At 41.3% G+C, this 17,057-nt stretch overlaps 1 protein-coding gene across 10 annotated transcripts in view; it reads right to left on the minus strand.

Moving 5' to 3' along the window:
- mtmr4 (myotubularin related protein 4) overlaps positions 1–17,057 on the minus strand; it is a 196,294-nt gene that overhangs the window by 141,527 nt on the left and 37,710 nt on the right. For 4 of the 10 annotated variants that reach the window (XM_078548543.1, XM_078548538.1, XM_078548539.1 and 1 more), the window contains one exon: positions 934–1,004. In XM_078548543.1, the coding sequence (XP_078404669.1) occupies positions 934–948 (15 nt within the window). In that variant the 5' untranslated portion in view covers positions 949–1,004. Of the gene's footprint in view, positions 1–536; positions 616–933; positions 1,005–10,320; positions 10,445–17,057 lie in introns of those variants that run through there. The other 6 variants (XM_078548544.1, XM_078548546.1, XM_078548548.1 and 3 more) reach the window with 4 other exon arrangements.

The raw sequence follows: 17,057 nt of genomic DNA on the forward strand, positions 1-17,057 counted from the left end.
CCTCACCTCAGTGCTAAATGATTGGCTTCTTATCCTGAGAATGTGCCCCGTGTTTTAGATTCCCCGACCAATGGAAACAATTGCAAGGGGAATCGAATATAAAAGTAGGTAAGTATTGCTGCAGCTGAACAAAGCCTTAGTTAGACCATACCTAGAATACTGTGTGCAATTTGGTCTCCTTACTTAAAGGAGGATACAATTGCATTAGCAGTTCAGAGGAGGTTTACTCATCTGATTCCTGGGATGAAGAGGTTATCTTGGGAGGAAAGGTTGGGCCTATACCCACTGGAGTTTAGAAGGATGAGAGGTGACTAATAAATATAGGATCCTGAGGGTGCTTGACAGAGTGGATGCTGAGAAGGGGAGACTAGAACAAGGGGATAAGTTTAAAAATTATGGGTCTCCTATTTAAGACTGAGATAAGAACAGTGGAGACTGGGTAATTAGTTAGACAGATTTTTGATCGACAAGAGAGTCAAGGGTTATGGGGGATGGACAGGAAAGTGGAGTCGAGACCACAATCAGATAAACATTACCTTATCAAATGTCAGAGCTGGCCAGAGGGGCTGAATGGCCTACTCCTGCTCCTAGTTCTTGTGTTCCTCTAGCTTTAATCTAAAATTAACAGCAACAAGACTTTCATAGTTAAAGCATTAAGCTTTAGATTATGTTTGAGGTTAGCTTGAACCTCCAAACCTTGTGGCATAAAGCAGCTACTAACCCCTCTCCCCAAAATATCAGGTGGCCTTACTCCATTTGCACTTGCTATTTCCAACCTCTTAAAATTTGCTTAGGTTAGTCACTTTGCTTGTCAAAGTTATAGTTAGTCAAAGTTAGTCACTTGTTTCAGGTGTGAATCTATAGCATTTTAAACACCTTAACAAAAGAACTGAAATTGGCGAAACCAAAAGCACAAGAATTCGGATAACTTACTGTCTCTGTTCCCATGGTCTTAATCACCTCAAGTCAGGAAAGCTGTGGTTGCTTGTTCACTCCTGTAGCACCTGTGTGAATAAAAACAAAGCCATGTTAACATTTTTTCCTCAGCCCTATAACAGCAATTGGTTTTCAGTATATTGAAATAATCCAAATAATGTCCTTCCATTCTAAACAATTGCAATCTTTCCTCTCCTACCTCAAACATAGGTTATTAATTTTCAAATGTTGATTGCTATAAAAGAGTAGAATAAAATGTTTGCATTGAACCACAGAACATGTGTTTATCACAGGACACTAAACAAAATGGAAGACTGCAACTATGGCATTTGGTCAGAGCTACAAGCAAACAACATCCAAAGGATTTGAACTGTTGAGCTTGATTTACCTGTAGCTTCCTCCCAAGCTCCAGCTTCATAAATGAAACTCAGTCAATACACATTAGATCTGGCACAAAGTCCTGTTCACACATTATACCTGGTTTTGTAGTTTCCTAGCAAGTTCCTGTCCTTCAGTGTATCAACTTCAAAATCCTCATCCAAAAATCCCACCCAAGCCCCTCTCCTCCCTACCTCTGCAACACCTTCCAGCCCTGTCAACATCTTGTGCTTTTTCATCTTTAGCATACTGAGCATTCCCTCCTCAAATCTACCACTTTTGCCAAAGCCTTCAAACATCATGACCCCACATTCTGCAATTTTTCCTACACTGTTGCCTCAATATCTCTCTCCTCAATCAAAAGCCTTACTCTTCCATATCTGCATCTTACTCCTCCTCAGTTCTGTAAAGTTTTTCTGCATTAATATTGTATAAATAGGTTGCTGTTGGCTTTGGTACAGTATTATTTTTCCTTCCTTGATCCTTTAAAGGTGTTACGCTTGCTGTAATACAGTTCTACAAGTGTCGACAGTGCTTAGCACCTAACCCAAGTGGTCATTAGGTATGTGAAGTTCTGCAATACTGCATCAAAAATGCAGACCCCACATAGTACCTCCGACAAGCTTATAAACTACAAATCAAATCGCTAGCATCAACAGACCAAGTTGTTTTCCTTCATCCTAGAGCACTACAGTTGACTATAAATCAAAATGACAATGACATTTAAGCTTCCAAACAGTTTCTGGCAATAGAAAAACCGATGCCCCACAGTGTATTTGTTCCCTGCTGTGGAGATGTCCTTGCATTCTCCCAATCAAAAATAAGGGTGAACAGATTCTGGGGAAAAAAGCACAAAATTAAAAATTGTGGGATTCTGAATCATGCATTAACTCATCCGTTAGTGTGTCCATCATCCATAAATGGTTCAGTTGAGCTGCTTCAGTCAGCACATCTTGTATGGCTATGAGGTGCACATGCAGTTCACTGGCACAGCAATAAGTTTAAACATATTCAACTAAACCGTGTCGTTATCAGGTCCAAACAAGCATCAAGACATAGTTTGGCTGGTGGTGAGAAAGGCCCTCCCTGTCAGATCCTTCCTGCACACCCAGAGACTCACTCCCTCAGATGCTGCCCTTGAGGCAGTTGTGGTGGGAAAGAGACTATTGTCCATCACCTTCTGGAATGTGCCAGAATTTGCAAAAAATTTCTGGAAAGAGATGCAGTGGTTTTTGAGGCTTATCCCGAGCACCTCCATGACGCAGGATATGTGCGTCCTTGGGAACAGCCCTAAGGGCAGATTGAGATAAATATCAATAACTGCTGGAGGACCATCAACTCGGTGAAAGACACTCTTTGGCCTGCCTGAAACTTGCTGGTCTACCAACGTGAAGAGTTGACCATGACTGAGTATTGCAGACTAGCAGTTTCCAAGGTCCAGGACTACATGCTGAGGGATGCACTAAAGTTTGGGGCAGCCACAGCAAAGGCTGTGGGTAAGGCCACTCTCTAAGGCCTTTCAGCCATTGTGTACCAAGCGGCTCAAAACTGGGTAAAATCTCCTCGGGCTGTATGTTTGACATGTAATGAACATTGTATATATTAACTATAGTGAGTAACATACAGTATTGATGAAACTGATTTGGTTTTTCCTTATGCATTGTCAACTTTGAACAATCATGTAATGTCCTTTTATGAATTTCATGAGTAAATTATATTTTTTTAAAAATCAGGTCTATACTTAAACACTACTAACTCTCATTGTTTTGCAACCGTGCATCACAGTTGCGATGCTACAATTCCCACAGTAAGCATCTTTGTTGTTCAACCGGAGTCCAACTTCCCAATATTTACCTTTTGTTACCTGGTCAATTTAAACCTTTCTTTAAAACAAACTCAGGCCACAGGTTTCTGCAAAGTACCATTGATCTCTATGAGCACCCTGTCTGTTTAAAGTTCAGCCTCAGATAATTATAAATTTTAATCATTCTGCTTGGTTATAAATTACAAGCACCCAACTCTGCAGGCTTGTATACTACTGTAGAAAGTACCACAGCCTCACGCTTCCCAACCCCTCCCCCAAAATCTCTGTACTGCTGTCTGCATTTGGCTAATCCAGAACTGACTCAACAGTGAGATCAGCAGCAATAAGCTGGCATTACCACATGGTAGAACATGCGTGTACACAAGTACAACCATTGTTTAATGTAATCACTACTCATTTAAAGAAAGGACAGCCTGCAGAGTCTGGTCAGAATAAATAAACAAATGTATCAAAATTGGCCTGAAACAGTCTACCAGTAATAGTGCTTCATATATGTACTACTGCAAGTTTAAATTCTAATTACTTAACCCATATCTCTGATTAAATTTATTAGCAACTGCAAATTTTAGAACATCAATAATCTTCAGTAATATTGCTTTCAGACCTGAGTTCTTCCAGCACTTTGTTTTTATTACAGTTCAATGTGTAATGCCCTTAATTTATCACCTCAAGCTGCTCCCACCACTACCAATGCCAAACTTGTTACATAAGAAATAGGAGTAGCCCATTTGGCCTACTGGGATTTCTTCATCCTAGTATTACAAACTTCATTTGTTCCTAAAAGACACAAACTAAGTTTGAAAGAATACAGCATATAATTTTACTGCTTGGCATCTTTTACAGTTCCAGACCTTATAGCCCAAACATTTCACTACGTAATTGTTATCCTTTGTTGAAATCTTAGTGACAATGTGATAGTTCTAATTTTTAGTGAAATTTATTTTTCTAGGTTTAGGTGCAGAATCTTTGAGCAAGCAATGTTTTGATAAAACTAAAACTTGAGATTCAATTTGGCTCCACAAGTGTTAGCAATACTGGACTCCAGTATAGAGGTTACAGAGCAGGCCTCCTTGGTGCTGAAACCTGCAATGTTACAAAACAAAAACAAACTACTAAAACAAAAACAAACTACTATTCCCTCATGCCCCTATAGGCTCTACTGCATAGCAAGAGGGTTTATCTGCCAATATCACAACTCACATTCTACTGTAATCTGAACTCCATAAACAAAGTACACTTTCACCTTATTTTCTTACTCAACTATCAAGGTTCAGATTCTTGTACAATTCAAATCAAACAACTTCAACACTTAAGGTTATTTGGTCTTTGAAACATGATTTCCAGCTATCTATTTAGTTTCAATATAGAGCTGATGAACCCATTTCAGCAGCAATTCACATTTTTCTTGCAAATTGAACAAAGTAAAAAGCTAAGATCCATAGTGCAGTACATCATTAACTTAGAAACAATTTGAAGATGACATAAACCACGAAGCCATGACCAAATATCAGCAAACTCGGATTTTGTAAAGCCTTAAGATTGCAGAAGGATGTAAAGATTGAGAGAATTAAGAAGCTCCACAGTTCAGGTTTCAGAGATCCTGAGCGATAAGTTAATTGGAAACTACGATGAGCATCGGGTTGAACACAGTGAAAATATGGGTAGAAGGAAGTGTGTACTGGACAGTTCATTTACTGCTTAGGAGGAACCAGAGAGGAAAATCTTTGGATGAATAATCATGATGGTTAGCAATGAAATTAAAACTGTATTACTCATGAGTATTGACGGATCACTGAATGAAACATGGGCTTGCACCCTGAGGGAAAAAAAGAGATTGCGCATACGGTTGGCTTTGAGTTGATTCAACACATATCTTCGCTACTGTATTAGTTACAGCAGGGGTGGGGAAACCCCAAGTCCAGGGGCCGGATCCATCCGTTGCACTTTTTCACCAGACTGCAGTGAGATTCCAAAAAAAAATCACATGCATACGACGCATATGTCTCCATCATTTTAGGCCTCGCACTTCCCAGCCCATCTCCCGAGAGCTGACAAAATCCACAACCACCTCACTCACCCCACCCAATTGCGTGCTGCATGTTGGGCCAGACCCCGCCATGTTCTGATGCCTGCGCCTCAGCCGCAGTCACCAAAGCCCAGGCTTTGGGGAGAGAGTGAAGCCCAAGATCAGGGAGCAGGAGGGCAGGGAGAGGAAGCTTCCGATCAGGTTCTGGAGTGAGTAACCCCGGGTTGGGAAGAATGAAGCCGGGTGTCCTGCTCCCTTCGGCGGCTCACCCCCTCTCCCCCTCCCAGCTTCACTGCTGTTCCAAGACAGGGGCTCAGCTCCTGCAGACTGAGGGAGAGGCCCAGGCGAGGGAGGGAAGGGGCATGCGAACTCGAGACAGGGAGGGAGGGCAGGCGCAGGAGGGAGGGAGGGAGGGAGGCGAGGGCAAGAGGGAGGGCGAGAGGGATGGCTAGGGCGAGAGGGAGGGCGAGAGGGATGATGATGGGGAGAGGGAGGGAGCGCGAGATGGAGGGAGCGCGAGAGTTTACATCAAATTTTCAGTTTGTTAGATATGATTTCAGGATATGAGTGTAATATTTTTGTTGTTGGATTAATTGCTATATAAAGAAATCACTATTATTTTCCATATTCGTTTTTGGTTAAGATTGTTTTCATCTGATTGCTGGTTATTAACTTGCAAACTGCAAAACCCCACCTTTGTATGGCAGGGATGCTTTGTGAATGCTCTACTCCCATACAAATCTGACCAGTAGTGTCAGTATTGACTATATCTTTGCAAAAATGCACTGCCAGAATGAGAACAGCAGTTTTTGTTTTGTTTTCTATTGCTGAGATAACTGTCAGCCCTCAATCCGATTGGATTTTACCTCTGATCTTCGTCCCTTTTCTCATATCTCCTGAAGGCATCTAATCTTGTTTGCTCACAATTCCGGAGATGCAAGCAATCTTCCAGCATCTGGCACAAGTAGTCCATATTTATTTGTGAGCTCAGTATCAATGGGCTAAATGGCCATTAATCTATTACAGCTAATCCAGAGCCTGTCCTCACCCAAAGTCCACACTTTTCTAGATAATGATCAGAAGTAGCTGATTTCTTCTTTCCTAGCCCTGGGCTGATGAAGTGTAAAATCCCTTTTAACTTTTTTGAATAAAGAGTTATTCAATTCACCCCTTACAAACACAATCTATTAACAAGTTAACACTTCACTCACCTCATTAAAACTTCTGACCTCTCTGTCTAGAAACTGCCTTCCACTTTTGTCTACAAACTACACTTTTAAGAGTAATTCATCGGCTGTGAAGCGACTTAGGACAACCCGAGGATGTGTATAGCACAATATAAATGCAAGTTCTTCTTTAACAGGTGATTCCTCAGTGTGAGCATTCAATCAGTGTAGCGAGGTAATAAAAATGCAAAGTAATATATATTCCATAGAGGAGTCATATTGGATTTGCAATGTTAACCCTGTTTCTCTCTCAAAAGATGCTGCCAGACTTGATGAGTTTTTCCAGCATTTTCTGTTTTAATATTATACTGGTTATGCAGCGCTTGGGCTTTACTTCTCCTGAGTTAGCAGTTTGAGACCTTTAGTTTTAGAGAGCAGCTCACAGCCAACAAGTCTCCAGGCACACCACAAGCTGCCTCTGGCTGTGAATTTAACCCTGCCATGAGAGCTCTGAACATTTGCACTTACAATGATCAATTTTGCAATGTAGAATGCAGAACATAAAGAAAAGATAGGAAACAGAGTACTTCACAGTGAATGTCAAAATAACTGAAGAAATTAAAACAACAGGGTATTTAAGTAGACCCAATGCTCAACATGCACTTATCATTGCACAGCAGCAATCAGCAAAGCAAATCTGAACTACAGAGACAGAAAAGTAATGCTCAAACTTGAAGCATGCTGGTTAGTCTACACTTTGAGCTATGCTTCTAGTTCAGGTCAATGACACACGGAATATATTTCAATCCCTACAAATGCATCTAGCACGAGTTGAAAGATTGATCCTGAGGAAAGACTGGAGAAACACGGATTTTTCACTCACTAAAGGAAGCCACTAAAAAAGCAAATGGTAAAAAGATAAATCTAGGATGCTACTTCAAACATTTTGGGGAAAAGGTAGGTCCTGTATAAGGAGTTAGATCACAGATCAGCCATGATCTCACTGAATGGTGGAACAGGCTCAAAGCACTAAATTGTCTATGCCTGGTCCTATACCAATTTGTACTATAGGTTACAATTTCAAACCAGACAGTAAAATTTGAATTCAGGGCCAAGGTCAGTAAATTTCACATATAAATAGTGAACAACACATGGAATGAACATCCGGGTAGTTAAGCCAAAACCCATTAAATCATTTAAGAAACAGTAATTTGTGTAATGGGGGAACCATAGTATCTTTCTGCACGAATGATCTAAAAAACGCCTAATGAGCTTTTTCCTCTGCATCTGTTTACAGCTCTCCAAGACTCCCACCTTCTCAAGAAGAATCACACTGCTCCTGTTTATAAGTGCCAGAAGCTCCAACAGATGTGTTTTGACATCACACAAGATTATTCTCCACACAGTACCATGTCCAAGCGGTATGAGGCAACCTCCCTGCCAGACTGGGTGCCATTGCATTTCAGAGTCAGATTCGCATTGTTAATTTTACACTCTTCAATGCTAAAGTGAGACTGCACCCTAACAGTGCTGCACTCAACTTTGGTCACCGTACCTCAAAATGGGCATAGCTGCTTTCAATAGTGCGCAGAGAACAAGGATGATTCTCAGTGTAAAAGAGATGAGCAATAACAAAAGGTTTGAGAGGCTAAATCACTACACTTTAAGAGGCTAGTCAAAGAATATGAAATGGTCAAAGAAATTGATACGGCAAACCCAGAGTATTACTTCAAGTTGATCCAGGTCAGGGGGTGTATAATTTAAAATAGTAAATATCAATTTTAAGTATACTAGTAAGCAGCTGGTTTGCTTATTGATATGATTGGAAAAATATAACAAAGGTAGCAAAATCAAAGACATTAAAAATGTTCAAATGCAGCTGGGTGCTGTGCTGGGTGAGCTGGAGTACTGAGCAATGAGATTCAATGGTTTTGTTGGACTTTTCAGGTTGAAGACTGATTCTTGTGTTTCTGTGGATGCTGAGTGATGTTTCTATCCAGACTTTCAAGAATTTGGATTTTTTTTTCGACATAGATAAATCAAGAATTCAGATCCCAGTCTTGAATTTCTCCATTTGACACACTTGATAACCAGGACAATGGAACACCAGTAATGTAGTGCCTAGTATATGTATACTTCCTATGGAATAACATGACAACAGATTATGATCCCAGAGCATCATATAAATGACAGAGGTACTTCACGTCACAAAACATAATCACAAACTACTCCTTTGCATTGCATGTATATCAAAAAGGAAGCAAGCTATTGGAGTGCATTACCTAAAACTTTTGATGACTTCTGACTCAGCATCTGCCAAGGGTGGTCACAATCAAAATCATCAACAATTGGCACTGTAGCCCTGTAAACTCTAAGATCAAGGTGACAGGATTCTTGTTGATCAGCTAGTCTTGTTATTGTCAAGTGGCTAAACATTAATCAAAGTGAACTTGTACTGACATTCTATGGTGATACAAATAATCAGCAGCACAGTCTGGAGTATTTCTGGTTCAACTAGTATCTATAGTGAAGACATCTGAAGCAAAGGTTCAGAGACTTCACTTGAAACAATCATACAATATTTACTTCAATGCCACAGACCATGCCCTTGTTAAATGTCCTGCCACCTGAGTGCCCGATGATGAATGATTAGCTGAACAAACTGTACCAGCAGTGCATGGGCCCAGGGAGCATAACAAATAGATGATCCCTTTTCACTTCAAGCTTGCCAAGGCAGATTGAGTGCTCCAGATCATTTTGTACCATCAACTTTGATACTCACACTAATTTAAAGAATTTTTAAAAAATTAACTATCTTGCCAAAGGTCAACTACTTGAATATGTAAAAGGGTGAATAAAGCAAGATCACACACTCCAGTCCAATAAAATACAAGGACTATTCACTGATTACCAATCTATGGTTTCCAGATCTTGAATCCACAAGATCATCAGAATTGTGTCCATCTGTAACCAGGCAATGCGCATTACAAGCAATGTCTTAGGAACTCAGAATTCTACATTCCATGTTAATATTCAAAAGCCATGTGGGCACAGATGCATTTAACTGTTAACTTGATTATACCTTTATGGTGCCTAATAGTCCTTATGTTGCTCTTTGTGAACTTGAGGTCAAAGCAAAATTACTTGTATACATCACACACATACGTCGTTAAAATACATATCTGTGTCATTACCAACAGAGTGTTCACCTTGCACTTAAATTAGGGTCAGACCAACATAGTGAGGAATTCCCTTTATCTGTAAATTGGTGGTCACGCTAACAGGGATTTACACATGACAATAGTTTGGCCAAGTGCATGCACAGCTGTCCTGCTCTCGTTTCATATATCTGTATCAGTCCCAGCTCAGTACCAGTTGGAACCAAACTCTGTGCCTGAACAATTTTTAGATTTATTATGGCATTTGTACCAAATATTTCCAATCCGCTTTTCCACCAGTTTGCTGACTCTCGAATTGACGGAATATGATCACGTCACTAGACCATTTGTGTAAAACAAAACAATCATTTAACACGTTAACCTGTTCCCTTTTCCATGGGAAACGAAGTACTGCCATGGCCACCAGGAGGAACCCCTGTATGTACGGAAACCTTCTCATAATTAAAAGTCAGTATCACTCCACGGATTTAACATTTGTCCTCTTCCATATTTCCAAATTCGTGAAAGATACATTGTGCAAAGTTACGACAGAAGTGAATATTTTCTGCCTGAACCACTTAGAGATCATAAATCTTTGGGTGTGCACTGCAAGATGAATATCACAGCCAGTCCCATGCAAATGTACAAATATCGAACGATTAGAAATGCTTACTTTGCGTTCACTTCCCTGACTGTTCCGCACCGCCACTAACTGCAGGAACTGCAAAGCACTCGCGGATTAAGATCGTACAACAAATATAAAATGCAGATATATATTCCATATTTACATATTATGCAAAGTAAATATAGCACACTCGCTTTTTTACTCACTGAAAAATCGGTTTCGGTGCTGCGGTTGTAGTTTACCCCAGTGCTACTTTCTCAAGCGTTTTTACTGCACATGCCCAACCCACAGACGTGGGCAGGCGTAGCTTGGAATGGCAGGACGTGTCAACTCCCCGATTACAGTGCAACGTGTTCCATATGCACAGACAGAACGTGAGAGACGTGGCCAGCTCAGCAACTCAGCAGAAACGTGTTGAATAATTGGGAACAGGGGACAGCCCAACGCCACCGTGCTGTACTGACAAAGATATAACTCTCTACCAATCCGGGAGGCACTGGACCCCTTTTCGGAGACTCTGTACCCGCTGGACGGCCACTTCAAGTATCAAAGTGTCGCTGTATTTTATGGGATACTTTGGTTTGTTCTGTGAACTTTAAACTTTTAAAGCTGCAGAGACTTTGTCAGGCACCGCCCACCCCTACAGCGGATAGGCTCAGAGGCAAAGATGCAGCTTCAACGTGGTCTTGGAAATATTAATATTCCTTAAGGAGGGAGGCCAGGCTACACTCAATCCATATCCGAAGGACCAAGGTGCAGGTGCTCAGCGCTCCTAGAAACTACAACAGCCTCGTATCCAATGCGAGGCCTTTGCACATTGAACAGCAAACTGGTCAGTGCTTACAACGAGTTCCACAAACACAACCGTCTCTTCCCACGTGCAGCCCCTACTAGATAAATCGTTAGGGGGGCTATACTATAAAAGTGGTGTTCAATGAAAGCGACCCCATGGACAAATTTGGCTTTAATTTTGGGGTTGCGCACTTGGATCCCCGTCATGGCAATTACAGAGCAAAATAAAAGCAGAAAATGCTGGAAAAACTCAGCAGGTCTGGCAGCATCGCTGAGTTTTTCCAACACGTTTTATTTCAGATTTCCAATATCCACAGTACTTTGCTTTTATATTAGTATTACATCTTAACTTCTTTTAGTTCGGCCATCGACCTGAAACCTTAACTGTTTCTCTACAGATGCTGCCAGACCTGCTGAATATTTTCAGGTTTAATTTCAGGTTTCCAGCATTCACAATATTTTGCTTTTGTATTAGAAATTACAGGTATGTGGCAGATATGCAGTTGCTGCCATCTATTTCACAATCTTTTTTCTTTTCAAATATCTACCCAATATTAAAGTGCCTCACTCACCAGCCACCTATGGTTAAAGGGTTCCAAGCTCTAGTAGCAAAAGCAACTTGGATCTATCTTGCCTATTATGCAAATCAAATATTCCTGATGGTTTAACTTGAAACTTTTTGATCCATCCTTCTATAATCTTACACAGATAAACGGGAAAAGGCAGTGCTACATCTACTTATGAGTGACAAAACAGATCAAGATGATGAATTAAATGTGTGTGCATTTTGGGAGTACTGATAAGATTTAATGTCCAAACAGAAAAGGAAGCAGGACAGAAACAAGTGTAGCAAACTGGGCCAAAAAAAATAAGTTTTTTCAGGAAAGAGTATAAGGAATGAATCTCAAAAATATTAAAAATATTCAATAAACATATTCGAAAAAAAGAATTATTAAATGTCTGGTGGGTTCCCAGAGAAGATAGGACAGTGAGTAATTACAGGTTAAACAAGTTAGTGGGGATACTTAACAATATTGCTTCTGTGTTTACAAAAGAGAATAGTGGAAAGGAAGTAAATCCTGTACAGGTAAAAAGCAAAATGAGAAATTATGAAATACGGAAGTAGAAAATATAAACTGACATTCGGGGGGGAGAAACAATGGAGATAGTAGAAATTATATTTCAGAATGCTGTTGAGAGAGCATGTGCACTAGCAGTCAACGTGATACCCATTTTCAAAAGGGGGACAGAGTTGACCTGAGTAATCACAGGTCAGCTAGTTTAACATCTGTTGAGGAGAAAAGTTTGTAATTCTTATATATGATTGAGAAAATAATTGGAAGCAGGATTTCAGAAACGATACTTGTGCTTGATAAAGCTGATTGAATTCTTTGAGCAGGTGACGCACACAATTGATGCACTGTTCATAGATTTTCAGAAAGCCTTTGACAAGGTACCAGACAGAACACTCTTGAGAAGACAATGGTTATGGAACTAGGAGAAGATTAGCAATTTGAAGTATAAGCTGTTAGAGGGGGTAAACAGAGTAGGAATTAAGGCCAGATTCTGACAGTGGTTTCTGACAGTGGTTGAAGTATGTAGCAGTGCCTCACTGGGTTGTTTGGGGGCCACTTCAATTCAATGTGTACATCAATGATTCAGACATAGAACGAGAGGGAGTGATGCCTGAGTTCACTCATAATAGTAAGATAGGAGGCATAAATAAATAATTCTGAGGATGAAAGGAAGTTACAATGGGATAGTGATAATTTGGTGAAATTCAATGGCAGAAAATACAAGGTGGTACATTTTTGGTTATACAAAGTATGTAATTTACGAGCAGAGACCTGCAAAACGTTGCAGTCAATTTAGTGCCTTCATTGAAACAGGACGACTTTCAAAACAGCATTTTTAATTATTCTTTCACCAAAGTCAATGCTTCTCACCCTAGAAAAGCTACATAAAATTGCGTATGTGTAATAACATTGTATTTAAAATGGCGCTGAAAAGCACCCCACGTGAATGACCCTCACATATCTCAAAAGTTTAATTGAATGCAATAAACAGAATTAGTTTAAAACTACCATTAACAACCACTTCACTGAAACATTTTTCACCTCCGTCAGTTTAATGCATTACTTTGAAGTAATTATGTAGCATTTGCATTCAACAGGCCAGTCAGTGCCTTCCTTAAAAGATCTTAGCTGCATAAGAGAATATGTAATAAGAGAAGGCCATTAATCCCTGGTAGTTTGTACTGTTGCTGACTCTCCCCAAAGACAAAAAAAGATTTGCATCTATTCAGCACTTTCTTGCACCAGGCACCACCCACCAAGTAAACCCAGCTATAGACACACTCCTTAAACTGACCAATCAAAACATTCCCGACAGACAAAAACTATTACTATGAATACTTTGAATGCATGAAAGCTGGGTTATTTGGAAGTGCAGAGGAATTTGTGGCTTGTGTTTACAATACATTAAAAGCTGCACTGCAAGTGAAGATCAAGAAAAAATAAATTAATGGAATTTGTTTTGCAAAAATATACTTTATTCATAAAATATCTGAAAGAACATTACAAAACATTTCCAAATGGCCATCACAAAAAGTGCAATAATATTCAAGTTTTCCACATAGATCATGTTGCACTGAGGTGCTTCAATACAATCAAAGGAACATTACAGTCATTGCAAAATGGTCACAACAGACAGACGGTGCAATGGTATTTAAGTTGTCTATATAGATCATGTTACACTGAGGTGCTTCAGTACAATTGTGATAGATGTAATATCCACTGCATACATTCAATGTGAGTCATACAGCCCAAGGGGTCTATACAATTCCCAGCCCCATGGTGCAGTATGGCTGAAGTCTTTGACAGGGACCTTTCCCCACTGCGCATCTGAGGTGGCTGTCCCAAGCTTTAGTGCGCCCCTCAGCACATAGTCCTGGAGCTTGGAACGCGCCAGTCTGCAACACTCAGTCGGGGACAACTCTTCGCACTGGAAGACCAACAAGTTTTGGGCAGACCAAAGATCCTCCAGCTGCAGTCGATGTTTGCCTCGGTGTGTGTGTGTGTTTGGGAACAGCCCATTGAGCACAGAGACCTGTGTCACTGAACTGCTCGGGATGAACCTCGACAAGAACCACAGCATCTCTCTCCAGACCCTCTTTGAAAAGGCACATTCCACAAGGATGTGGACAACAATCTCTTCCCCACCACAGCCACCTTGAGGGCGACGTGTGGAGGGGTTGAGACTCCTGGCATATAGGAAAGATCTGATGGGGATGGACTTTCCCAGCACCAGCCAAGCTACGTCTTGATGCTTGTTGGAAAGTTCTGTCAATGAGGCATTCTGCCAAATGACTTTGACAGTCTGTTTGAGGAACCCTCCAACAGGATCCACCATCTCCTTTACCCACAGGGTCTCTAGGATATTACGTGCCAACCACTGTCTGATGGACTTGTGGTCAAAGGTGTTTCTCTGCATACGTCTTTCCACGAGGGACAGGTGGTACAGCACAGTCCAACTACTTGGGAGCGTTCCGTGGCAACATGGCCAGACCCATCCTTCGCAACACCAGGGGCAGATGGAACCTCAGCTTGGTGTTTGTGTACCAAGGGTCTACACACAACTTGATGCAGCCACACACAAAGGTGGCTATCAGGATGAGGGCAATGTTAGGCACATTTTTTTCCTTTTATCTAGAGGTTTGTACGTCGTGTCCCTGCGAACACGGTCCATTTTCGACCTCCAGATAAAGTGGAAGGTGGCTCGGGTGATCGCCACAGCACAGGAGTGAGGAATGGGCCAGACCTGTGCCACGTACAGAAACACCAAGAGTGCCTCACACCTGATGACCAGGTCTTACCAGCAATGGAGAGGGAGCATCGCTCCTACATGCCCAGTTTTTTTTTCCACAATGGCTACTTGCTCATCCCAGTTTCGAATGCATACCCTAGTCCCTCTGAATCATAACCAATGCACTTTCAGGCAACGGTGAAGGGGGCAAAGGATCGGTCAGCCCAGTTCCCAAAGAACATGGCCTCACTCTTGCCATAATTTACCTTGGCACCTGAAGCCGGTTCAAACTGGTCACAGATGTTGATCAGTCTGCACGACAGCAATGGATCCGAGCAGATGGTGACATTGTCCATATACAGGGAGGCTTTGACCAGAGTGCCTCTACTGCATGGGATCGTCAATCCTCTTATGCCTGGATCTTTCCTGATGGACTCAGCAAAGGGTTCTATGCAACACATGAACAGGATAGGGGAGAGAGGGCAGCCCTGTCTGACTCCAGATTTGATTGGAAAGCTTTCTGATTCCCACCCATTGATTGAAGCTACGCTACTGATGTTAGTGTAGAGCAGTTGGATCCAATTGCGGATTCCCTCCCCAAACCCCATTTTGGAGAGCACATCCACCATGTAGGTGTGCGATACACTATCAAAAGCCTTCTCCTGGTCAAGGCTGAGGAGGCAGGCGTCCACACCCCTATCCCTTACATTGGCAATCATATCCCCGAGTAGTGCGAGGCTGTCAGAGATCTTCCTGCCGGGTACAGTGCAGATCTGGTCAGGGTGGATCACCAACTCCAGAGCAGACTTGACCCAATTGGTGATAACTGCGGACAGAATTTTATAGTCCACATTCAACAGTGAAATGGGTCGCCAATTTCTCATTTCCTCCCTTTCCCCCTTCTGCTTGTAGATGAGGGTGATGATGCCTTTCCTCATGGATCCTGACATGATGCCGGCCAGAAACACACTCTTGTACCTCTTCCAGCAAGTCTAGGCTGATCCAGTCCCACAGAGCCGAATACAACTCAGCCAGTAAGCTGTCACTTCTGGGAGTTTTACTCTTCTCGAAGGACTCAAGGGCCTTAGTCAGTTCATCCAAAGGTAGCGGTTTGTTCAGACTCTCCCATGTACTAAGATCTCCATGATAGAGTACAGGAAGGACTGGGAGGCCGTGCTGTCTGTGGACTTCACGTCACACAATCCAGCATATAAGGATTTGCTTAATGGAATGCTGGGTTTTATATCAGGAGGTATAGAATCAATGTAAAACTCTACTGAGACAACACTTGTGGAGTACTGTGCAGTTCTGGGCTCCACATCAAAGTAAGGATGCTGAGATGAGAGCGGTTACAGCATTGAAACTCCCTAGTATGATGAAGTACAGGCACAAAGAAACTTGAAAACTCAACCCTCTTCATCATCTGTTTAGATAATGTCCAACCCACATACAGGGCAGGCACAGCTTAGAATCGCAGGATTTGGCAGCTCTTAGTGCAACTTGTCCCATGTGTACAGACAGATACTGGAAGTATATACCAAAACAGAAGAGAAGAACAATCCAGATCAGAAACCATTCACTTGTACCAACTTTCCTATTTTAAGCACGTTCATTAGAAAACCAGATGAAGACATATGTACTTCCATCTACCCACCTGTGAAAAGCAGCACTTGGGAGGGTTCAAACCTGAGAAATTCTGGAAACAAATAGCAAGCTCTTCAGGCCCTACTAAAAGGAGACAGGTTAAAGAAAATTCAAACAAGCTCTTAATGAAATTAAACAAAAAAGAGGATAGCAAAGGGTAAAGATGTCCAGTTGTATTAAAAAGCTGGTTTTTGAGTTACTTCATTGAAGTGACCTTCATACATAACCCATCAGCCTTCACCAGCGCACCAATGAATCTAGGCATTTTACCAGTTGGTCTTGCTTATTTTCCACTCTTTACTTCAGTTCCTATTAAGAGATTATCTTTCAGTTTCCAGTTTTGATGAAGGGAATACACCTGAACTCCCCATCATTTCTATTTATTAATGCAGTTACAAATCTGGTCTGTTATTCATAGCTTCAAATTCAGTGGTATCAGTTTCTCAGTCATTGAAGTAACTTACTTTTTCTGCTATTTGGTTCAGACTCCCTATATCTACTTTGTACAACAGTATGAGCAAAGACTTGATGCCAAGACTGAGTACAAAATCATGAACCTGTTTTATTTTACAGTAAGTGAACATAAAGAGCAACAACTATGATCAGATTCACTTAGTTATTTGTACAACTCAACTTTATACAATATAAAGTACCATGCTACACTTCCTCAATATCAGTGGGTTGTCTTAGCTAAATAAATGAA

This window comes from Cetorhinus maximus, chromosome 9 (assembly GCF_964194155.1).
Source record: "Cetorhinus maximus chromosome 9, sCetMax3.hap1.1, whole genome shotgun sequence".
Classification (NCBI taxonomy): Eukaryota; Metazoa; Chordata; class Chondrichthyes; order Lamniformes; family Cetorhinidae; genus Cetorhinus; species Cetorhinus maximus.